The sequence below is a fragment of the Lepidothrix coronata genome, unplaced genomic scaffold, assembly GCF_001604755.1.
Source record: "Lepidothrix coronata isolate B3197 unplaced genomic scaffold, Lepidothrix_coronata-1.0 Scaffold51, whole genome shotgun sequence".
Taxonomy (NCBI): Eukaryota; Metazoa; Chordata; class Aves; order Passeriformes; family Pipridae; genus Lepidothrix; species Lepidothrix coronata.
In genome coordinates, this window is record NW_016690231.1 from 2,861,538 (window position 1) to 2,886,827 (window position 25,290).

The 25,290-nt window shown below is 39.7% G+C and overlaps 1 protein-coding gene across 3 annotated transcripts in view; it reads right to left on the reverse strand.

Annotated features, from left to right (window-relative positions):
* The window catches only part of SFSWAP (splicing factor SWAP homolog), a 30,012-nt gene extending 11,507 nt beyond the window's left edge, over window positions 1-18,505 (reverse strand). Inside the window, exons 1-13 of one of the 3 annotated variants that reach the window (XM_017815570.1) lie at window positions 18,097-18,505; window positions 15,490-15,659; window positions 14,823-14,960; window positions 13,308-13,393; window positions 9,977-10,202; window positions 9,428-9,543; window positions 8,433-8,568; window positions 7,794-8,031; window positions 7,454-7,585; window positions 7,008-7,101; window positions 4,576-4,753; window positions 2,654-2,887; window positions 1,618-1,808 (exon numbers count right to left, since the gene is read on the reverse strand). In XM_017815570.1, coding sequence (XP_017671059.1) covers window positions 1,618-1,808; window positions 2,654-2,887; window positions 4,576-4,753; window positions 7,008-7,101; window positions 7,454-7,585; window positions 7,794-8,031; window positions 8,433-8,568; window positions 9,428-9,543; window positions 9,977-10,202; window positions 13,308-13,393; window positions 14,823-14,960; window positions 15,490-15,659; window positions 18,097-18,350 — 2,193 coding nt within the window. In that variant the 5' untranslated portion in view covers window positions 18,351-18,505. Of the gene's footprint in view, window positions 1-1,617; window positions 1,809-2,653; window positions 2,888-4,575; window positions 4,754-7,007; window positions 7,102-7,453; window positions 7,586-7,793; window positions 8,032-8,432; window positions 8,569-9,427; window positions 9,544-9,976; window positions 10,203-13,307; window positions 13,394-14,822; window positions 14,961-15,489 lie in introns of all 3 variants that reach the window. The other 2 variants (XM_017815571.1, XM_017815573.1) reach the window with 2 other exon arrangements.
* Window positions 18,506-25,290: the final 6,785 nt, after the last annotated feature.

The window sequence follows — 25,290 nt, forward strand, 5'->3', positions numbered from 1 at the left end:
TTGGAATGAATGGAGATGGAAACTTTTTCAAATATGGCAAATGGAACAACAGCTTAAAAAACATTCACGTTCCAAAATAAGCTTTTATATACAAAAATCTATATGCATATATCTACATAAGCATGTCACTAAGCAAACCACACTTAGCAGGAATATTACTTCCAAAGGCATGATGGCATTTTAGACTGTTTATTAAAACAGTACTAGCACTCCCGATGCAACAGCCAATTTTATTTTAAAAAAGCAAGGTCACATCAGAAACATTTAAATATATAACTGAAATTCTAAATAAGCCCTTTAATAAAGAAAGCACCTCCAAACCATTTCTATTGGTAAGAAGCAGTGAAACAGGTTATTTTAAAATTATCAACTACACTGGAATTTTTTGTGTAAGAAAAAATGGATGCCTTCTCTGAAACTGTACGTATGCAGGAGAGGGAAAAAAGAAGTTTCTAGAAAATCAGCTTACTGAGAAGTGGGATAGGGAGTGTTTTTTTGTTGAGAAGTTCACTTGCTTTTTAGTAAGTTCAGCTTAGAACTTCAGTAAGTTCAGATGTGAGCAAGAACATTCATCTGCTCTTCTGAAAAAGAGTCAGCTGTCACTGGTTATTTCAGGCATTCTCTTAAAGAAAAATATCAAAAGAACCTCAGCTTAGAAATATCTGTCCTTGACAAATTCCCTTGAGAAGGAGAGCAGAACTGCGAGTCTGGGGAGTTTTGCATTGTCATTGTCTCTTTGCATTCAGTCTTCAACATATAACTGAGAAGAAGTACTGAACACCTGTGCCAGGGAAAATTGGTCAGCAGTAGCAATGAGAAACCCAGAGCAGATCTCTTTTGGGATGTGACCACACACAATTCTTACATCTGCTACTCTGTGCTGTTAAGGATCAGCTAAACTGCAGGTATGTCCCTTTCAGTTGTTCTCTTGGAAGTGTTTTCATGGCTAATCCATGATTTATTTGGGAAAAAAAAGAAAAAAATTGAGAACTGGACGATTAATTATTTGTTAGGTACTGGAATTCTTTCTGTGGGAAAGAAAATGATGGAAAGCCATGTCATTTGTTCTTGTAACCAGTCTGTCACAATCAATATCTAAAGTTTTCTATCTGTATCCAGAGATGACATTTGGCTTGATTAGTGCAACTGGATTCTTTGTTTTACTGCCTTTCCTGGAAGCAATGTAATTCCAAACCCAGGAAACTGAGGTTCTACTTCCCAACAGTGTTTGAATTTGCAACATGCATCAAACTCACCAACATACACATTAAATAAGCATCACAACTGATAGCCCAACACTCTTGAAAGGTGAGCACTCTAATAGATGGACCACTAGTACAGAGCTTAAATGTGGAAGATCCTTTTCCTTTTTGTACCTGGCTAACTGACCTCAGAATTTGTGCAGCACATTTTTCTACCAGTTCTTTAATGACAGATGAGAGACATATGTAAGATAACTGAAAAGATTAACAGTGTTTAAAATTCAAATTTCTCCCCATTTCGAAAACCTTCCATCTCTTCAGTCAAATCCATAACACGCTGTCAGATTCCCACTCCAGAGGTAGGTAAGTTTTCTGACAGCTTTTTATGGAAAAGAGAAATTTATTTCCTGCTTACCTCGTTACTGAAGGAATTCTCTTCCATTTTCTCAGTTTCTGCCTCTGCCAGAGGGTTTTTCAGGGTCTGTAAGAACAGTGCAGCTTTCCTTTTGCGCTCTGCTTGTAGCTGCTTCTCCTTGGATTCTTTGGAGGCCTGGGCAAGCTTCTCCCTTGCAGCAGCTGCTAATCTGTCCTCTAGTTTCTGCTTTGCTAAGAAAGACAATTAAGCAGAGAGTAATTCTGGGGGAACTTGGCTTTCCTTGAAATAAAAACATACAAAAATATCACAAACCAGCAAACAGCCTCTCCAGCCATTCTCAAGCCTTTCTAATACATCCATTCAATGACATGATAAAGATATATCAGATTGAAATTAGGAAATTCCAAGCATCTTAAGTCACAGATATATCATTTGCTTGATGAAAAGCAGTACAGGGGAAGTAAAAACTTTTCAACTTAAAAAAACCCCAAATGACAGGCCCTGGGGAGGAGTGGGGGCAATTTGATTCTTTTAAAATATCTTTTCATTCCAATTCACACAGCATACCCTTCTGTCCTTTCCTAGTAACAAGAAAAACCCACACGAAGACTTAATGGCATTGCATTATAAGAGTAACAAAACATCAACTAGGTGATATTAGTCTATATGGGAGTGCTATATAACTGAAAAATAGCTTGAAGCAATTCATTGTTCTCTGAAGAAAATGAGAAACAGATATGCCTTTGCTTGGCTCTGTTAATGCAATCTGGGAACCAAAAGGTTAGTGTTTTTCTGAAGGTTGTAATGGAAAACAAACAAAAAAAAATTCAGAAAGATCAGGCATCAGGGCAAAGCACTTGACAGCAGTCCATTAAAAGTTTGATTTTTGCTGAGCAACCAATGAAGATTCGATTCTTAACAATAAGAAGCAAACTGTGGTAAAAGAATTCTGATTCCTGTTAACATGACACAGAAAAGATTCAACACACTAAAATGTCACACATTCACATGACAGTTTTGCAGTTTCCCTGAAGGACTCAAGGCTTCATTTAGTTTTCAGTGCCACATGGAATACCTTGTTTAGCTTCCAACTCCTCCTGTGTAAGTTGAGGTTTTTTCTCTTCCGGAGCAGCACAAGGTGTGGTAACTGCTGGAGTATGGTTTGAAGCACTGTTAGCATTCTCTTGGCCTTCCTTTCCCTCCTCCTCCTCCTCATCACTGTCATCATCTAATTTAACACGGTTTTTCTCCAAAGGAAGAAGGTCGTTTTCTTTGGCCTTGATTGCAAAGCTTATTGGAGCAAACGATGCTGTGAATGAATGGGTGAGATTTCACACATCATTAGGCAACACAACCGGGTTTTTTTTGAACAAATTTGTTTTTAAATAAAGGTTGGAAACTTCCTTTGTCGTGTAAAGACCTGAAAAAAAATACAGCATTAATTTCTAACCCATTTATCCAACCTGAAACTTCAGTGAATAAAGAATGGAGTTTCTCACACACTTCAAGCAAAGCAACCTACTACCATATGGTCTGCTGCAATATCTTCCTCAGGATGCCTTTTGCATATATATCCTATAAGATTTAAATATAGTAATTAAATTACATACCAAGGTTTATAAAATACATGCTTTGATTCTGGTAATTCTGGGTTCAGGAAATATGCTCAGAAACAGAGAACTCAAGCATTCCAAGAGAAGTGATAACAGTGATTTTCCAACTTTTTCACGTGACAAAACAAATCCTAAACCGGGATTTTACTCCCTCAGAGGCAGAAGAAAAATCTAGTGCCAATGTTATGTCTGTCTTGCAGCCAAGTATAGTATTTAGGTTACAATAAAGTGATATTTGTACCATATTAAAGGAAATGAAAATAAATATTTATAGGAATGAGACTGTCATGAAATGACTCTCACTGGTCATATTCCATCACCCGAATTTGAGCAGATTACTATTATGAAAGCACAGGCTCCAGTTTGCCATTTATTAATAACACAAAAAGAAACAATACCATTTTCTAGTGAACATTGTGTTCCCTTAACAAAGCACCTCTGAAGACAGAGAGGATTGCTCCTTCCCCAGGAAAGCAAAAGGCAGAGTAAGGACAGTGAGGAAACCACAGCAAAGAACCTGGAGCCTGCAGGCCCTGGAGGGAATGGGAGTGCAGTGAGAAGCAGGAAGAGAGAAGAATTCCAAGGGACCACAGGATGCAGATAAACTTATGAGCAACTAAGTGAGGTGGCAGGAAGGCAGCTTCCATCCATGGAAACACAGGTCAAGAGTGGTTTTTCTGTTTCTTTTTTTTTTTTTTTTCCAATGGCTTTCAGTTCTAGTTAAAAAAATTAAATTTCTAGTTTTAACTGCAAAAAAGGAGAATTTTTAAGGTATCTTTTCCTGACAGGCCAGGAAATCAGTTCCCAGATATAGATAATCTCCACTCAGGGCACTAATAGTGTGTTAGCTGACTTTGTTTGACTGGCTTCCAGAAAGATCTTCCCCTTCTGTCCCCCTGCTGCTACGACTACAAGAGGAAAAACATTCCACTGAGACATGAAAAGGGGTCTTTTTTTCCAGCATGACTAATGTCCAACACAGGAAGACTGAGCAACAAATCTAAACTACTTCCTCCATATGTATGCTTTCAAATCAGACCCCTGCTTTTATTCAGAACAAATGACTTCTTTCTTGCACAGAGCCTGTAACTGTCAAGTTCAAAATGACAAAAATAAGATTCTGCTGGGGTCAGTGATGAAAGCCTTCAACTTAGCACAAAACCGAAGTAAAACCATTTATTCTGTCAGCCCATAAACACCTGATAGTCTGATAAGAAAGAAATATGAAAGCAATCAAATTACTTATTTCAGTCCCTTTCTGATGCCTTCGGTGCAAATGTATTTTTTGCATGATGAAATTCTTTTCCTCTCTCCCACCTTCTTTTTTTTTCCTTATGTACCTGTTAACAAATACTTTCACGCCCAACAAATCACGTTAACATACCTTTCACCAGTTTGCCATCACTGACAGCTTTAGGAGGAGGAACATCCTTTTTAGTTCCTGGAACTCCTTTAGAGCTTGGCTCAGATGCATCTTCAGGTGCATGTTCATCTGCAAACTGAGTCTCGCTTGGTGTATCGCTGGCAGTGTCTGCTGGAACATCTTCAGAGGAAGATACTCCCTTTTCAAAAGAAATGTGCAGAATTACTAACTGGGTGGTTATGAAATAATTAATGCAGCGTCTGTGGAGCTGCAGTTTTGCCAGCCATTTCAAAAATCACATTATCAGCTAATCACATAACAGTTATTTTTATATCACTGAGCACTCATGACCGTAAGTCTACCTCATGTAAACCCACTGTGGGCTGTAAAACCTACAGACCTACTGTAAGAACATGTTATTTTACAGCAAAGAAAATGTTCTTCAGCTGATACACTATTGCCAAAAACCGCTTTAAAAACTATATTTTTAAAATTAGACCCTAAAAGCATATCCTTTTTTCCCCAAAGTATATTCTTTAAGGTCTTGACCTTCAGGGTCCCAGACCAAACCCATTAATGTTGATTCCCAGGGACAAAATACAAGCTTACAACATGTTTTTCCTAATGTACAATTGCATGATAACTTCTTCAACAGAATCAAGTTTTACAGGGGTCAACATGGGTTGATTTGTTCCAACATCTTGCTGAAGAACATTGGGCCTAGCAATGTTTTTTGATACAGTGCAGATGTGCTGAGATTTCTCAAGGGAGTAAAGAATTCCTGGTTGTGCTATTACATGATTGAATCATTCAGGACCATCTCTGAACTCACAGTATAAAAATTTCAAGATGGATATTACAGAACATTCAAAATATTTACATGGTGAGTCAGGTGATGACATTAAGTAATTTAACATTGAAATGTGCCTCTCAATAAATAGTTTGGTTGCATTCCACTGCCTGTTGTTAAGTATGTTTGATGTTGAAATTGAGGCACTGAGCAGATCTTCCCTGCAGCCATTCCCTGACCAACAGAACTAATTTCGGTAAAATCCTCAAAGGGGAAAAACACAATGAAATCAAAGACTTCATCGTGTATTTACTGAGGCCAGTAGTACAATTTCTTATTAACTTTAATGGCCAAAAGGAGAAGCATCAATTGCATTAGTTGCCTATACATGTATTGCTAAAGCATAAAGATAATATTGAAATCATTATTTAAAAAAAAAATGAAGAGAATGGCATTATCTACAAAGCCATGCAGTACAAAAAGATGCATTGCTACACTTGACCTCGAGGGACTTAAGTCAGCTTCTGTTGCTTCTTAGCTGTACTCATTTAAAATGAATCCTTTATTATTATGCTTTGGTTAGTGTACAATTTCCCCCCCAATAAGTGTTAATAAGTCCCTATTAATTATCTAAGTATTAAGAATTCAATCCACTGGTTTGCAAATAAGACATTCTAGAATAACAGTCAACATTGTGGCACAGGACAATTTTGCTTGCAATTTATCAGCTCAGTAAGATAATATTTACCACAGCTTATCTTTAAAAACAGTATTTTCACAACATTTTTCACTACTAAAACAAAACATGAGACACAAGTGTTTCAAACAGCAATGAGTATTGAATTTCTTCATTTTCCACAAAGCAATTCCGAGGAGTTTACCCACAGGCCTACCTTCTTCAGTTTAAGGCTCCCCAATCTAAGCCTTGAGATGACAAATGACATAGGGCCTAAAAAAAAAATAGCTCTTTCCCATGAAAAGTTAACATCAGATAATGTAGTTCTGATACTATTTGCAATTTTCTTTTCAGTAAGAGAACAATCTAATTAGCTAGCACGAGAACAGTTAAAGACATGGATGCCAAGGCTGGCTATCATCTTCTAATAACATGGACTAGGAGAAGCAAAGCAAGTAGGAAACTCATGTGAGATTCTGAAGCTCCAGCATTGTTGCAGTCATGACAGGACTCTTAACAAAACCTCCCTCAGAAGAAAAGCATGTCAGAAAACTAGTCCAGCCTCTGTGCTACTGCTGTACAAAGAACCATGAGGCACATGAGAAGGTGTGGGTGTCAAAAGCCAGACCTCCCCTTTCTGACAGCACAATGCTGATCACAATCCTACAAAGCTCTAAACCTCCACAAAGCATACATTCCCTCCTATAGAAAGCCCAAAGATTTTCAGGTGGTCATTTTATATTGCAACCACAGTGAAGTGGCTTATACTGAAAAAGAATTAAGCACCACACCGCCTCACATATCCTTACTTAAATGCCATACAAAGCTAAAAATCAACAAAAAAAGTATTCACATCCTTTACCAAACAATTTCTCCATAATTCAGTGTTCCATTTTTAAAATGTCTCATGGTAACACAACAGATAAACCAGGCCTTTTCTCACTTTCACTGCATTTTTAGTAGAAGCATATACAAACACACATGTACCTGGCAGTTGTCACTGCTCTCTTTTTGAAGGAAGAACTGTTTTTTAAATTCATAATAAGCATTATACTGGTGCCATGGTTGCAGGAACTCAAACCTGTGAAAAGAAAACTGCATATCTGAAAATGCACATGAACATAGTGAATACCAACAATCCTTTGCCATCTAATTTTCTCTAGCAAATGAAACATGGAAGGACTCTTATTTATGCCTAAACTTCAGAGGATACATATTCAGAGCATGCTTACTAGAGACATTTTCAATAGGCTGGTTTTTTTGAGAATTTGGGCAATAATGCTTGGGTCTTACTTTTAAGTAGGTCCCTGAATTTCAAATTAAAAAAAAAAAAGACAGTACTTCTCTACTTGAAACCCACATGCCCTGGTAATATATTTAGAAACAAAACTGTCAACTTTTAAAATACAAGTTTAAATAACATTTTCTCTTACCTGAGATCATTCTTGGCACGAACACTGGTTTCAAATTTTACCCCATTCCTAGCAACATACTCAGCCAGCTTATCAATGACAGGTTGGATATCTGGAGGTGGAGGTATAATGGCAACCACTGGAGCAATTGTGCTGAAAACATCAAGAGTAAATGGTTTTTATAAATAGAACATAAATATCTTTCAGACTCTTGCTTTAGTAACAACAAAAAAGTACACAGAGGTTTGTTCTCTGTATGCATTTAAACTTGATTCAGTAACAGAACACTCCATATACTAAATATTCCATACTGAAGTGCAGGAAGAGCCCTCCAAACAATGAAAAAATCTGCACAAGGTACCTTGTAGATGTTGTGGTGGAAGTCAACCCACTGCTGCTGTCACTTGTGTCTGGGGGAGGTGGAGGTGTGGTGCCAGGGGGGGGAGGCACTGTTGCTACCCCTGTAGTGCTGGACACAGTCACCCCTGCAGGCAAGGTGCTGTAGTAGGTGGCAACATCTATTCCTGGAGGTGGAGGTGCCAGGCAATAGGTGCCATCAGGGAGCATGTAGTAGCTGTAATACATGGCTGCCACCGTTGCTACAAAAAGACACATTTAAGAACAATGTTCTGATTAGAAGAAAAACACCCAGTTAGAAAAAAAGTTATTGCATCAGTACTAACACATTGAGAATTCAGATTCACAGCACACACTAAGAAATGGCACCTGATCTCTTGTGTAAAAAAAAAAACCAAACAAAGAAATAGAAGGCAGCTCATGTTAATGCTCTTAGGCTGACTAAGAAATATGTGGAGTAAGGGACAGAATGCAGAAGTACTGAAGGTTACAGGTAATAAAGAATGCACCTGCAAAGGCTCAGGAGACTGAAGAAGAACAAACACACAGGATCAAGCATGAAGCCAACGTATTCTCTTCCTACCAGCATCCACACACAATTCATCAAGACACTCCAGCAGCTGCCTAATCACAAAGCACTTACAATCAGAGGAATATTCTGCCTGGGATGTCTGCACAGCTGCCCCGTCTGTCGACTGTGGTGTGGATGAGTTATTATCTGACTGGGCTTTGCGCACCAGTGCTGCAAGTGGGTGATCAGGGTCTACCACCTTCAAAGGCTGGAAAGGTTTTCAGAGGAGAAAAAGAAAAAGAGATTAAAACTGGAAGTCCATATTTAAGGCATAATAGCATCAGCATATTTGGGAAAGCAAATTTATGTAAGTTAATAGATATGGATAATTCTGCGCAAACTTCTAAAAGAAGTTAATCTTTTTGTAGCTCTCATATCAGAATCAACATCTCTGAAAATTAGTGGAAAACAAAACAAAAGTAATTCCATGTGAATAGAAGTGCATGACATAAAAAAAAAAGTGGTTATTACTGTTAGCCATGTACTGCCATGGCTGGGATAAGCCACAGAACCTGCCTTGTCTAAGCATCAGGCAGCACCACAGCCATTCCTCTGAAAGCCTCAAATACATCCAACCATCTGTCAGTCCCATTATTCCATCACTGCCCAGACTCAAAAAATAAAAATAACTAACACATCCAGCAAAATTTACATGTAATGAGTAGTAAATTCTAGTGAAATATTATTTGCTGAAAGTGCCATTTCATGTCAACATTTTATTCACTAAAATCTAAAATGAAAACATTCTCAGCTTATATACAGAAGGCATTAAATACCTTAATCTCTTCTGCTTCAACACAGGTTCTGTGGGATAAATCCTTGAGTGATGCCCTCAATACCAGAGGGCATCAAAAATAGAAATATAATTCCTTATAAATGGAAAAATAACAATTTATGTACTAGAGAAAAGATAACTCAAAAGCCTATCAAAACAGACCTCAATTACAGTCTGAAAAAACCCCCAAACCTTTGTCAATAAAAGACCTGAACACCTGCATCTTATAATTTTTGTGTCCATGAATGAGGTGTTTTACAAGACAGAAAGTAATTTTAATAGGGTCAAGTACCTTCATGAGCTCTTCAAGCCTACTGCATTTTTTAGATGCAAAGAGACTCGGATGCAGGTAATTTCCATCATCGTCGTCGTCATCATCATCATCTTCCTCAGATTTGACCCTTGAGTCTAAACAAAAGCAATGTCTGAATTTTAGCTGGGTTTGCTATGAGTTTGCATTGGGAGAGAAAGATGATACAGCACTAGCATGAATTCTTAAGGAAGCCTCAATTATATAAATCAGCTTATTCACAAATACACAGATACAAGAAGATATTGCCAGACATCAATAACACTAAAACTTAAGTGTTGAGTCCTTCTTTTGGGCTTGAGTTTTATGAGTTTCTAAAAACTCCAAAATCACAGCAGCTGCTATAGCTGAAAGCTTTCCAAAACAGCAACTTTTCAAAAAAATCTCCTCCAATTTAAGCAAAGTTTTGAATCATCACATCAACCTCAGCTGGGGGTAACACCAAAGAGACGTGGCTGCTTTACCCGCGACCCCAGTGGCCGTTTCACTGACTCCCTGCCCGAAGCCAGGCCGTGCAAAGCAACAACTCACGTTTCTTCTCGTCCGCTTTGCTCTCGGAAGGGGCAGCGTATCGTCCCTCCTTCATGGCCTTCTGGATGAACTTGTAGTAGGGGTTGAGGTAGTGGTCGAAGCGCAGGAAGTCGAACTGGGAGTTGCGCGCCTGCTTGGCCTTCAGCATGATCTCGAACTGCGCTCCCTGCTTGCACACGAAGTTGGCCGTCCGCTCGATGATCGCGTGCATTTTCGCTGTCGGCGGCTGTGGGAGGGAAATGTCATATATTTGTGTTTTCATAAGCAGCTTGTAACGGTGTGTTACAACTCCAAAGGGAATTACAAAGAACAGGAGCTCCCTGCCCTTCTCAGCTTTCTTTGGCAGCTCAAGTTTCGGGATCTCTCACAACTAGAGAAAGCACTTCAGCACTACAAAATAACCAACACAGTCCCAAGCTGCTCGTTCAGTTCCTTTTGCAAGATCCTCTCCTTCCATCAGCACAACTATTTCTGCCATTGCACACCAAACTGAAAGGGGAACAAATCCGGGGTGAGTTCGGTGTTACAATACCTCAAGGTTATCTGAAGACTCACAATAGATGGTCTTCATCCCCAGGGCTCTCCTTAATTCTGTTACCTCTGAGTGTGCAAATATTGTTCCCTAACTAGAGAAGTTTGTTACTTTGCATTTGCTTGGAAGGAACATGTTGTCTCTCAAGAGCAACATAAGAACTATAATTCCTATGTGCTGTCACATTCCCCTAAAGAGTCATTGAATGCCTTAACAATAAAAGAAAAAATAAAATTAATAAAGTTACACAGCATCCATGCATTCCACTCCTGAAATCCCATCAAGGGAGCACTACCATATCAAACTCAAGAAGAGAAGAGAACAAAAGTACAGTTAAAGAATGAATGAACATCATTCACTGTCTTTAATTTCATACTCAGATAGCTGTTTGTCTTCTGCTTACTAACTGTAGAAACACACACTCTGCATGCCTGTAAAGACTGAAGTGTCACACTAATGATTTGCTTTAGCTTTGCAATTTTATTGGTTTAAATACAGAACTATGCTGCAAACCTCAGAAAATGGTTTTCATTAGACTGGAAGCATGGTGCTCCACGCAGGGAAAGAAGTCTGAATATTATCAAACAGCCCATTTTTAAAGGCTGCTTTCAGACAACTGGATCCTCTACCAGGACAACATGTCCAACATGTAAAATAACTAATTGTTCCAAGTTCTACTTGTCCCTTTAAAATCCTAACAAAGATTATTTTAATTGGAGGCAATGAAGTTTTTAATAAACTGGTAACAATTTGTGCATTATCAGATTCACACCATATATCAAGTTTTTCTGTTTCTATCTCTCCTCAGAAGTTATTAACTGATAATTTCCTCTTACAGCCCACTTTCACAGCATCCACAGACTTCTTAAAATGCACTGGTGAAAAAGTCATCTCTGCCCATAATCACAGTCTGAAGCAGTGGAAGACCTCCTGCATCCTGGACACAGCTCTCCTATTCCAAGTTGCAGAAGGACATTACTGCTGCACTTGGAGTTGCCACACAGTGAACATTCCCCAGCTCACTAGAGCCTCTGGACTTTTTATGCAGTTGTGCTGACTCATCTTCAATATCACATATTTGCATTTTGCATTGCTCTGTATTACAGAAGTTATTTCATATCTGTCTTTGTTGAACTGCACCTTGGAGGCTGTGAGCAAGGTCTCCACATTAGCAAGCTGACTCTCAAATTTTAACTTAGTTCCAAGCAGCTTCCTCTCCAAAATGATTCAAAGTTTACAAGTGACCTTTACCAGGCTTCTATTCCTCCCAGCAGTTGAAATAAAAAACACAGAATGAATATGCTCCCTGGTAAAGCTGAATGACTAGAGCAACAAAAACAAATCAAGGCTTGTAAAAAACCAAATTCTCACAATTCCCAATCCAAGGTCAAGTATACACTTGTATACATATACAAGTATATGACTTGTTTTCAGAGCTGCTCTCTAGGCATTTTGATGGTTGCTGGTTTTTTTTTTACTCAAAATCAAATATGCCTACATTTGCTTTCTGTTCATGTGAATATACTGGAGTTCAATAACTGACTGGGAAATTACTTTGGTAAGTCCCACACTGCATTCTGCAACATCCGTAGAAAATACATCTTAAGTTTCAGAACAAAACCCAAGCCAAGCAGCTGTCTAAACCAACAGTCTGTCACCTCTTTCACCACCAGTTACTGCTTGGAAACAGTATCCAAATGCAAAATAAGCAGCTTCTCTCTGAGAACTCAAGGTTCTTATTATTAAGGCTAAAGTATAACTCATTATTTAAAGGCAGCATATAAAAATCTTCCCTGAATTTAGAACTAGGTTGGTAAGCAGCTCACTAATGAAATGCATTATAGATTGTAGAGAAAAGGAAGTAAAATTAAAATAAATTGCACACTAGTTTGGTTAAATAGCTCTTATTTCATGTAAAAAGACCACAACAGGATAAATATTTTTAATTAAAAGCTAATGAAGTAGAAAACCACTCTTACACAAATATCCTGTGCTCACTATTATTCTAGCAGAGTGCTTTGAATCTTTAGTGACCAAGGTTATCAAGTTGAGAATATCAAGTTGAGCCCATATATAAATTAACACTTTCGTGACTAAGATTACAGAAAAAGGAATATTATTTGACTTCCCAGCATCTTTTATAAAAATTGATATAAACTGAAAACCCTCAAGGTTAGAACTGTACTCAAGCAGGTGTCTGTTCAGCAAACTTCAAGAGGCAGAAAAATACGCCTGTTGCAATTAAGTTTAAATTATGTAGCAAATTCTGGTGCCATCACATGAAGGAAACAGCTTCTACAAACTTCTGAAAGCTAATACTTTCAAGTTATTTCACACTTAGGCTAGTTTCAAACACAGCCTTTACACTTGGTCAATTCCCATCCCCTTCAGATTGGGACTCAATTAAAAAGAATCCAGAGAAAACCTCCTGAATAGAAGCAATCTTTTGGTTTAATGGTCCTTTATGTTCAGAATGTCAGCCTTGACATCTCAGCAAGAATCCATTCCAAGAACAACTGCCCTTTCTCTGCATTATCTAAAATAATATCACAAGTGATACTAAATGCACTCAGTACAAGCCCTGCAATCATTTCAATGAGAAAAAAGAAGATTCAACAGTGTTCATAGAACTCAAGAATTCAAGAAAGAACATTTGAAATGAAGCTGCTCTTTTAGAATAATTTAAAATACACCACAGTAAAGTTAATGGAAAAAAACCCAACAGTCACCAAATAGTAGAGCACCATCAGCTCCCCAAAAGTTGGCACAAGTGTAGCTGCATTAAATGTACACACATACCAGTTCCACATCAGAGGGGACATTCAGTCCCGGAGGGGCAACAAAAGGTTCTTCATTTTCTTCTATATTTTCTGTCTGAGCTGCTTCTACAAGAAATGACAGAAGAAAATATATAAGGTCAAAAAGAATTATTAAAATAAAGTATGCCTAAAAGGATGTGCACTCAAGGAATTTATCAAATGCAACTATAACCAGCATTTGCACTGAACACATTTAAATATGGTTATAAGGAACAATTTGTTTAATGTTCTGTTATTTGCTACAGCAGAAACGTCCCTCTGAAAATATTTTGCTTTACAAATTGTTATAATAATTGAAAAGTTTACTTTAGAAAGTAACTTACTGTATTATCTATTCTATTGGCTTTAAGAGAAATTGTATTCCAGGTTTCCCCTTACAAACTAGACAGGACCAAGTGCATGGACACCTGACCACAGGAACTCTGGGCACAGCAGAGCAGCCTCATCACACATGAGATGTCAAAACAATCACTGCTCACAAACCATGTAACAAAGGGACTTTTTGGTTGCTTTCTGGTAAGTTGTTTTTTGTTTTTTTTAATGAACTCGAATAGTTTAACTCCCCAAAGGCAGAGAGAAATTTTAGCATCAAGGAAAGAAGGAAGAAGCAGACAAATCAGAATGGGAGTGTTTCTTTTGGCAGCAGCTCCAGCTAACACTGTTTGGTGATGGAGTCTAAAACAAATGAATTAAACCCCAGAAGAGACAATGCAATTCAGCATCAGATAGAGCACAGAAAAAAACCCTTTGTGGAATGTAACACACACACTGCCCTGACACAATCTCTCACACACAGCAGCAAAAAACACTGAATAAGCTTTAGTGCCTAAAATAATCCTGCATTGCAGCACACACACCTTGGTAAGAAAAGCACATCTCATACCACAGTAACACATCAATACATAGTTAGGCAACCCAATTGTTAATTAAACAATCCTCACTTTACTAAGATAGTTCAAAAACCATTGAAAGTTTGCTTAAGGCTTCATGCTAAAAATACAAAGTTACTGCAATTAGAGGTGGGAACATGAGAACTTAATTCTGTACTTTTTAGGTCATGGAGCGGGCACACTGTGTTGAAGACAGACTCATTTCTAATAATTAAGATGACACAATCTAAATTTTAAAAATACATATTCTTATTAATTACTGTTCTATGTTTACAATTATATTTTCCTTCTTGACTAAGAAACACAGTGTCAACAGACAGCCATGTGAGGAATTACTAGTTTTTTCTGCATAAGAATCTGCAGGACAGCAGAATTAAATTCCCTGACTGCTGCACTATTGACTGTGCTGTAACAGAAAACATTTAAGCTCATCAAGAACAAAGTCCGCAAAAACTCAGTAACAGAGTCTCATAAAGACTTTGATGAAATGCTTTGAGAATTTTTAATTGCATTTTAATGACACATATATTTTCAGCCTGCAACTGCAAGACACAGAGGTGCAGTGTCCTCCCTCTCAATTAACCCTTGCTATTTTTACCCCTTACCTCTTTGTTTTGCAGGCTGATGCTCCTCCTCCTCAGTGGGTTCTGAAGGGTCATAGTAATCACTGCCATAACGGAATCCCACTGCATTATAGGTACCATCCTCTGCCAAAGCTTCACTCAGTCTTTTATATTCCTCCTCTTGAACAAAAATGCAATTGCCAACATTAGAACATATTTGGAAGCTAATTGATTAAAAAAAAAATAGAAGTAATAAATTCTTACTTTAGTTTTAAAATTAGAAGCTTTCACCTGATCATTTTAGCTTTCATTAAAAACTGAACAGAAAAACACAGCATGTAACACATGCTGACCACTTAATTCTTCTGGAAGAGACACGGGCTGTGGATTAAGACATTCTAATGCAATTATGCACGTAAAGCACGCACTTATACAACACTAAAAAAGAAGCACAACGTGTTTATTTTGGGGCATTTGGGGGGGGTCTGAAATCCCAGTCTGCCCTCAGAATCTGGGCAATTTCTGTGTGGCTCTACAGTTAAACTATCCTGAGGTCCTCTCACATAGGCAAAGACTCCCGCTTTTCGAATCCACTGGGTACTGTCAAGATAACATCAGAAAAAGAGAGTATAAAATTAGGAGTAAATTTAATTTCGTAATAATTTCTTTAAACATGTGCTAAACCCAGGAAGTTTCCTTGAGCAAATACCTTGCCTTGCCTCCTCCTCAAGCAAGTCCGTATGCAAGGCTAAATACCTCTCTTCATCACAGAGGGCTTCTATTCTAGCCTCCTCTTCGGACAACTGATAATCTCTGTTCCACGTGGAATATTCAGCATCGTATTCAGAAAGGTCATGCAGGTGACCACGCCCATCATACCTGCAGGATGAAACAGCTGGTCAATGCAAAGAACTTAGGGCTTGGGTTTATGTGACTACTTAAAATACTTACCCATTAAAAATGAAAAAAAAAAAATACTTATACGTTAACGCAAACTGCCTTTTTTAGAAGTTACGATTAATTTTGCTAATCATTTGTCGCCAACTATCGAAAATTTAACAGTCTAGATTCCTCTCAAAGAAACTAATAAATTATTAACAATTAAAGGCAAAAAGGTATCCTTTAATAGTTTCTTTTTTTTTAAGTGGGATCCATTTCCTTAACAGCTTCTTACCGTACGTGCTTCAACCAACCAATCAATGTCACTTTGCAAAATACGTTTTTCTGGAAAGTCAAATAGCTTACATTCACACAAACCCGAGTACATAAATACCTATCCGTAAGAACCAAACGGTCGAAATTTCCTCGCTTCTTTCTGCTAGTCCCGAACTCTCAGGAGAAATCTTCACCATAGAAACTTGCGTCCATTGGAGGTAAAATCATGGCTAGGCTCGGCCCCTAGCCATTTGGCTGAGGAAATAAGTTCTGGGTTATGTGATAGAGAGACACACATACATAGGAACAGTAACATAAACATGCAATTTAAGGAGGTTTCACCGCAAAACCGGCAGAGATCAATGACGGACAGTTCCCGTCTACCAGGAAACGGTTTGGTTTGCAGGAAAAGCACTGCCCTGGGATAATGTTTGTGCACCAGCAAGAGAAACTGATTGGAAAAGTAAAGTGACAGTAAACTCGACTCCGCTGAGGTGTCTTCCCACACACAACTCTTGACTTGTGCCAACTCGCTAGACCAAAAACAAAGAAAGTAAATATTCTTGTAGCAAAAAAGTGAATGAAACACACAGGTCTGGTTAATCAAGCTCTGTCCACAGGCAAACTTCAACCCAAGTCTTCTCATAGCAATGTGCTTTTCTCAAAATGGTGATAATGGAGACTTCCTGCTGCTGGAGATAAAAGGAATCTAAGCTTCCAAAGGAGTTTATAAGATTAGCAATTGCAAGCTGCCTTAACTCACAAAGGTCCGTTATTCATGTGTTTCAGTACCTGTGCACTGACAAGCACATACTCAGTGTTTGCTCCCTACAATTTCTGTGCCACCTGGGAACGGGGCTGCTGCTGCACAGGACCCCAAAACCGGCCTCTACCTACCCACGAGATCTGTCACAGAAGTGATCTGGATCACAAGTGTGCAACGTAACACTTCCATTCTCACGTAACTGAGAACGAAACACAGCTACAAACACTTATGGTTGTTTTTTTCCTGTGTTTGTGCTTATTTCAATTTATCAAACTAATTTCAACGATAAAAAAATCATTAACAGGACAGACACCAAAACAGTGCAAGGGCACCTCTTTCTTCTCCAGTCTAATGGAAGGGAGTGGAAAGACCTTCCCTTATTGACATTTTTCCAAGCCAAATGCAGCTCTTAAGTCACAACAAGAAAATCAAGTCTAGCACCAAAGCAATGATGAAATTGAGGGAACAAATATCTACAGTATGTCATGTGATCCTTTTCAAACCAAAATCCTTCCATCTTTCCCACTGAGGTTTTCAGGGTCAGCCACAACTCTTAAATTATTCTTTCAGTGCTCCACTCAAATACAACCAACCTGACCTCCTATCTTCCCTCTCTCCAGCAAAACATCCAGAAAACTCTTTCTGAATGAATTAATTTCTAAATCCCACCCTGCACTGCTGAAGCAACTCAGAGACCAGAAGGAACGTCAAGGCAGATTCTATTCCTCTCTCTGGCCACGAACCTGGACCTACTGCATGAACAACCACAAAAAAAAAAGAGCCACCTCTCACATAAAATTTGAACAGCAAGCACCCAAAATCAACTCCATTCTGACTAATACAGTGACTCATGGCACAAGGAAAAAGTAATTAGGTCAAGAATTACTTTTGGGGTGTCCCACCAACAGCCTGCAGCCAGATTATGTAGGAGAAATAAGACATCCCCATTTGCTCTGAGGTGGGTAAACACCTCTGCACTGCCCACACTGCACCGTTCTCACCTAGAGAACACACAGCGTGCCTAGCAAGGTATTCCCAACGCAGACGGGCTCCCTTGGACTCCAAGTGAGAAGCTGAGAATGTTTGTGGTCCGCACTGAAAAGGAACAGCCCATTCCCGCTCTCCGCTCCGCCCTGCGGGGCACAGGGACCACCGCGCACGGACGGGAACCTCCAGCGCCGCCGGAGCGGGGAACGCCGAGTTCCCGCTGCCGGGGGGGGCCCTGCAGCGACACCAAAGCAGCCCCCGGAGCGCTTTTCCAGGGGGAGCTGCCCTCGAAGAACATCCCCGCTGCTCATCCCCCGCCCTCACCTGCCCACAGCACAAGGGGGGGAACAGAAAGAGGCTATCACAGGAGGGCTCACAGCAGAGTCTGGGGGGTTGTGTTACACCGACCTATCGATCATGATCTTGGGGTCTCCCATCCAAGGAATAAGGTGTCGCCCCTGTTCCTGGTACTGAGCCTTCTCATCATCCCGAAACAGCTTGCAGGCATAGCCGAACACCAGCAGCTCCACACGGCTATTCCCGCCTCCACCTCCACCTGCTCCGGGGGGCCCGGGCACCGCTCCCCCGCCTGACAACAACATTAGGGGCGGCGGGCCTGCTTCTTCCGAAGTCCGTCGAGACCCTCCGGCCCCTCCGTACATCCCCGGGGGCCTCAGCGAGGCAGCGGCAGCTCGCAGGAACAGCGACCGTCCGAGCAGCGAGTCCCCGCCAGGGCCGGGCCCACGTTAAACTCCCCAGCCCCGGAGCGCCACTGCCGCCATCACCCGAGACAAAATGGCGGCGCTTCCGCTTCCGCTGGCGGCGCAGGGGCAGGGCCGGGCTGGCTCTCGCGAGCAGCAGATTCGCCGCAGGCTCCGGCAGCCCGTGTGTGAAAGCCGGGGAGAAAACACAGACCAGATTGATCCGTAGCACCGGCAGTGACACGACGCGTTCGATGACAACGGTCTTGGGGCTCGGCGAGGGCGGTGCGGGCGGGAGCACAGGTATGGCGAAAGTGCGGAGCACGGGGGGCGGAGCGGCGCGGAGGCCCCGCCTCCACCGCACGGGGGTTCTGAGGGGCCGCCTGAGGCGGCTCCGGGGGAGGGGTTGGGGGTGTGCTTGGTCCGTCTGGATCGAAATGAGCCCGTCGGGGTTAAAAACAACAACCGAGAACAAATTTTTAATAAACAAAAATTCCCCGGAGCCCACAGGGGAGTGGGAGGCTGAGGGGGCTCGGCCCGTTTCGGGGCGGGCGTGCGGAGGTGCGGCAGAAAGCGGGGATTTACCTCAGGCAGCGCCCGGGGAGCTCAAGGGGAAAGGAAAGCCTGGGAGCCAAGGAGGGAATCGCAGGATCAATTATGTTGGAAAAGGCCTCTGACATCGAGTCCAATCTTCGACCGATCACCACCATGTCAATTAGACCGTGGCACTGAGTCCCAAGTCCAGTCTTCCCTTAAAAAGAAGAGGGCACTGAGGGAGATTTAAATATATATATAAACATATATTTATATATATATATACACATTCATATATATATATATACGTATGTATATATATACATAAAGGACTATTTTAGCTGAAGTTGTGTCACCTGGCTTGAAATTTTCAATATTGTTTACCTCAGGGTGGTTACTTCCATCACTCTTCCAAGAAGTAAGAAGAAACACGTTGCTTTGCATATTTTACATAAAATTCTGTCAAGAAACAAGTTTTTAGTGATTCACGGTGGAGGTTATTCCACAGCCTTTGTAACCAAAGGTTGGGGGTGCTCATAAAGGCAGGCAGAGCTGCTGGGGTTTTCCTGTGGGAAAAATTTCCTGGCTTCATTGTACACAAAGGAATGAAACATCTTAAGATAGTGTGGGGAAAACAATGCAGGAGCAGTGGAAGAGACATGGATAGTTTGTATCAGCATCTAGAAATACCTCCTAGCGTGCGAACTTACCAAAGGAGAATACTAGAAATGTCCTTGGACGTTTTATTCATTTGGAGTAATGAAATCGGAAATAATAATGTGTGGGAGTTCCTCAGTATCTTTCAGAGTGAAATGCAAAATCTGAGTAAACTTTCTAATGATGCTTTTGGGTAGCTGTGATGCGTACACAGTTACACCTGCCATTCCACAGCCTTGAAAACATGGTTAAAATTTTACTGAAGTTAACATCTCTATCCCTGAGTATGTGTAAGGTACCAGTAATCGTCTGATACTTCAAAGTTATCAGTGAACAAATCTGCCAAAGGTAGATGCTTCAGAGAGATCTTAGTGTTTGATAAAAATAATGACTAAAGTTGTTTTAACAAAGACAGAAGTTCTAAGTGTAGCAAATGCCTGACCTTTGAGGAACAAATACAGACGTGAACACCAAGTATTACAGGTGAGAACACGCTTGACTATTGTGCAACAATTTTATACCAGCTGGAAAACATTTGGAGCAAAGAAAAGAGCAGGAGAAAACCATGGAAAGAACTCCAAGAAAAAAAAATAAATTAAAAGTTTTTGATGGGGGGTATAAGAAAGCAATATATGGTGAGGATTTTTTGACTTCCATGAGTCCTCTGGTAACACAAAGGATTCAGCAGAAAGATGGTGCAGCACAAAAAGGGCTCTGTGCAGCTGAAGTGGCAGCGTAATAGGATAACTCCAGACCATTTTAGTGAGATATCAGCATTTGAGACAAGGACATGAACTGTGCATGAGTCAGATAAAGGACAAAATGGAAAACTTAGTTACCAAAAATGCAATTAGAGAGAGATAGTGGGAGTGATCTCTTTAATGATGAGCTGGCGTTTTCCAGAGCTGAGCCATTTGTAGAAGAACTAAGAGGCAACCAGAGCACTCAGGAAGGATAAAGCACCAGGTGTTGATAATGTTCCCACTGAATTATTAAGAACAGAAGGGGGTAATACTTTAAAAATTAATTCTTGTTGGTTTGGTAGTTTGTAAATAATGTAAAGAAATGGAAAAGGGGAATCACATGTCTGTTTTTGAGAAAGGGGACAAAATGAATCCTGAGGCCCAGGGCAGCACCTCGCTGTTTTTTACAGCATGGGATGTTCTGGGCTGTTTGTTCACACATAATTAACCTGTAATCAGAAGAGAGATTCAGAGAGACTTCTGAAAGAACAGGACTACAGCACCATGGTTCTTTTCAGATTATTGTGTAACTGAGGAAAAGAAATAGGAACATAAGCAGATGACTTTCAGGGATCTTCAATGTCTTTAAGAAAGCTCATCATAGTACATTATGAATTCACATTGGTATAAAAAAGCACCCATCCCTTTCTTTTTTCCTTAGTGTAAAAAATTAAACTTTTTTCCCTTTCTTTTTTACTCTGCATCAACACTGGGAAGGAATCTTGGTGCTGATCACAACACATGATATGGTTTTTTACCACATTTAAAGATACATCCAACTTTAATATCTGCTGCTAAAAAAAAAAATACACTGAACTTACTACAGACTTTAAAAATCTTTATATGGTAGGATGCCCAGATTATTTTATTCAGACCCTTGATTAGTCCCAGCTGTTCTGGCTGTATTGAAGAGAGGGAAGGTGTAACGGGGAAAATTTACAAAATTAATCTCCCTCCCTCTCACTGTTTCTATTTTCATTTTGCCATAGGTACGAAAGCAACAATAAAGCAAGTAAAAAGAAGCCTTTCTTTCCTAGACTGTCTTTTTTTCCTCTGTCTTATTGGAGGTGTAGGCATCTAATATTGTTTTGCAGTTTAGCTAAAAGTGTATAATAGCACCTACTATTTAGTTTTGAAGTACATTTGAAAGAAAAGCGTGTTGTGCTATTTCTAAAGAAAAGTCCCATTTCTGTCATCTTTCAGCAATGTAAAGGAATCTTCAGCATACCAAAAGAATGCATCAAATGTTATTCCAAGCACATGGAAAATATGAAACCTGTAGCTCTGAAGCCACAGACCCTGCAGGTGCAGGATGGGTAACCAGTTCAGTGCAAAACCATGTGCAATTTGTTCAATAATTAAGAAGCTATAATTTGGGAATGAGATTTGATACAAATTCAAAGAACAGGCTTGTAGTCTCCTGTGTTGGTTATATGGGGACAAAATCAGGTTTTGTTGATCAACACAAGTGCATTGGCTTTTACAGTAAAAATACTCAGGCTGGAGCCAAGACCTAAGTTGGGTTTTTTTCTTCATCATCATTTGTTCATCACGAAACTTGGCAGGACCCCAGTCTGCCATCAGACTTCTTTATTCTCTCTCAGTGGTCTCCTATAGCAGAAGAGCTGCTGTGTTCTTTGGGGAAGGATGCACAAAACCTGTGAGGTTTCCTTGAACACTGAAACTGCACATAACTATTCTCTTAAAGAAGACATTCTCTAAATTATCATCACTTCCTGAGCAGATTTTATCGTTGCTTCTGCCATTACTGCAGCATCTACATATAAAGCATATGGTTATTCCAGTCCAGTTGATTTGGAAGCACATTTTAAACCCAGAATTACTGTACAGCAGCAGTGAGGTAAACAATTTCTGGGGATGTTAATGACTGCAGTATGTAACTGGCTGCATTAATGACTGGGGGTGGAGTCGTGGTTAAGGATTTCCAGCCCTTTTTATTTAGAAGTTTGCTGTAATTCATAGCTTAGTTGGTCACTTTATATCCAGAGTTACTTACCTCTTGTATGAATTGTATAAAGATTCTATTTCTTTCTCTTAAAAAATGAGGTAAATCACTTTTTTTTAACACAGTCTTTTTACCTATTGACCACCCTTCTTATTCTGCTTTTTAATTTTCTTTTGAGTTCGTGTGTGTATTTTGCTGCCTGCCAATTTCTATGACTAATTTATTTGGTTACTGTCTTTAGACCCAAGGACTCCTTTCTTGAGGGTGTAAGAAGCATAACTGCACTTAAATATAAACAGAAAACAATACACAAAGCTGTCTCTTTTCCCTTCCTGGTGCTTTCCTTTTTCTTGATTTAAGACAATCTCCACTGCTGTACTTTATAAGGCATTTTATTACCGTGTGCTTCAAAAGGGTAAATTAAAGCTTATGAGTAGCACCAACAGTCAGTGTTGGATTTGCTCTTGAATTCTCACAGCAGTACCTTTGTTTTCTTACAATTTTTCCCCCAAAAAAGTGCTTGTGTAAGAGACATTTTCAGCTAAAGTTTGCAACAAGCAATTTCAGTTACTGTACCAGAGATTCTTAGAAGAAATGTAATAGTCTTAAAATGTAATCAGTTTATAATGAACAAATTCTTTATGTTCAGCTTTAATCATAGATTTGGTTGTGTTGTCACTGTGTGAACCCTGACACAGGTTCTATAAGGAATGTGTTGTGGGTTTGCTTGCAAAGCTTAGTATCTCTGGAGAGTAACTTACATTAATCTGGCTTTTAAGTACTGTTCTGTCTTGAAGATAAAATAACCAAAATGAATGGAAACTTTGTTAGCACTGTTGTGTTTGAGTGCAAAGTCGATGGTGTACCTGTCCTAGGGCAGGGAGACTTTACACTAAATTCTTCATGCAATGAAGCAGCTCACTCTGTGTCACAGCCTGGCCAATTGTATTTAATTTCCTCTTAGCCATTAAGGGGAATCCTCTCTGCAAAAGGAGAAAAGGCTTTAGATGAGCAGGTTTACTGAATAAACTTATTTTCCCTACAAGCAATACCATTTGTCTAATGTTGTGATAGCATTCCTTGATAGAATTTCTAACTGAACCTTGATGATCATTGATCTGTTCCTTGAAGAGGAGAGTGCCCACTTGAGACACAAAGAAATAAATGCTTTCTGCTTTTTTTTTTTTTTTTTTTGGTACATTATATCATTTGGAATACACAGATATCAAAATGTCAAAGTCTGCCCTTGTGTAACAGCCAGATTTATAATAGTGGCATACTAAAAGAACCTGAGACAGATTCATAAGCTTTAATGGGTTGTCAGACTATATTTGTTAGTAGAAACAACAGGGAAATACAGATTATTAAAGACTGTCATTTTATATGATAGAATGAACACAGAAACTAGTGAAAGGCTTACTTGCAAACTTCATGGCTCTGACAGTTTGGAGCTTTTGCAAATGGAGTAAATGTTGTTCTTCAGCAGCCACTGCTTTCTTGAGGCTTCTCTCTCAAATGATGCTAAAGCACTCCTGGCCCTCTGTGTGTTTTAGAGAAATCAATACTGCACTCCTGTGTGCAAATAATTACTAAAGATATGGGCTGGGAAGACTACTAATCATTCCTGGAGGAAAAAGGTGGATCAGCAGCAGTTTGTGTTGTTTACTAGCTTCTTTAATGTTCTGCAATCTTCTGTTCTACAGAGTACTTTTTGAAGGTTTTATTTGCACGTAACTTTTAAATGCTTTACCAAAGGCGAGTCATTCAAGACAACACACAGGTAGGAGACATCAGAGGAGCTTTTAGGCCTCCTGTGGTGGGGGCTATACTGGGTGGTGATCTTGGTTTGCTTTTCATGCTGGTAGTTTTATGTCAATGAAGTCAGTTCATTAGTTCCTTTAATCCATAAGAAAAAACACAGGGACGTGTAAAAAGATAAAACAAACCAACAAAAATTATTTTCCCCTCCCTTTGTTGTCCTACTGTTTGTGAACAAGTTGGAATATGATTTGCTCTCCTTTAGCTTGGATTCTTTCATTGTTGTTTGCCTCACAATTACTTTCTAATTCCTGAGAATGTTCTCCAATAGCAATTTCTTAAGTGTATTAGTCTGTGCAGAGTCATTTGCTTGCTAGACTGCCATTCATATCACTGGGGGGTTTGTTGATCTGTAATGGAAAGTAAAACCTTCAGTCCATATTATAGCACAGGAGCCTTGAATACAATTATAATTTACTTAGGTTTGATGGAAAATTAACTTAAAATTTGACTGGGTTGAGCTGTAATGTTGATTTTGTCAAATAGAAATCAACTGTTCCTTTGTGTGTGGGTGAAGAGGAAAGAAACCTTTTGAAAGGAATTGCTGATGGAGTCTGCCCAGACTGCAAGAATCAGGACACAGGGAGTTTATCTAATAAGCCTGTGGGCAGCAATGTTGCTCTCAAGCCCTTGGTAGTTTACATGAGATTATGTCATCATGTGGACTTAGGAGGAAAAGTTGGTTTGTGTGAGGTCCTTAATAAGCAATTCCTCTAACTGTAATATTTCATACATGCCTTTTTTATTAGATCTTACTGCAGCAAAATTTATAAGTCTAACACGTTTGAAAAATGCTTCTTGAAACAAACATTTCTCCGAGTCAGAACATAACTTTTAAAACTGGTAACTTTGGGGGAGACAGCTTACAAATCACAGCAGGCTCCAGCGGACCTATTGGTCATGTAACAGAAATGGCTCTCCAGGAGTGTGACAGCTGTCCCTGAGAGACACATCAACCCAGGGCCAGATGGCACAGTGGGACAAGAGGCTGTTTATGGCTCTGTGCATCCTGAACTTGGTTTTAAAATTCCTTTGTACAAAGGCCTCCAGCACCACTGTCCTTTGTGAGGCCACACAGAGATGCTGAGGATGAAGGCTGAAGTGCCTGCATATTGATATTGCCAGTTCGAGTAATCAAACCCAGTTATTTTTTTTCTCTCTAAGAATTTGAATTTTCTTGGAT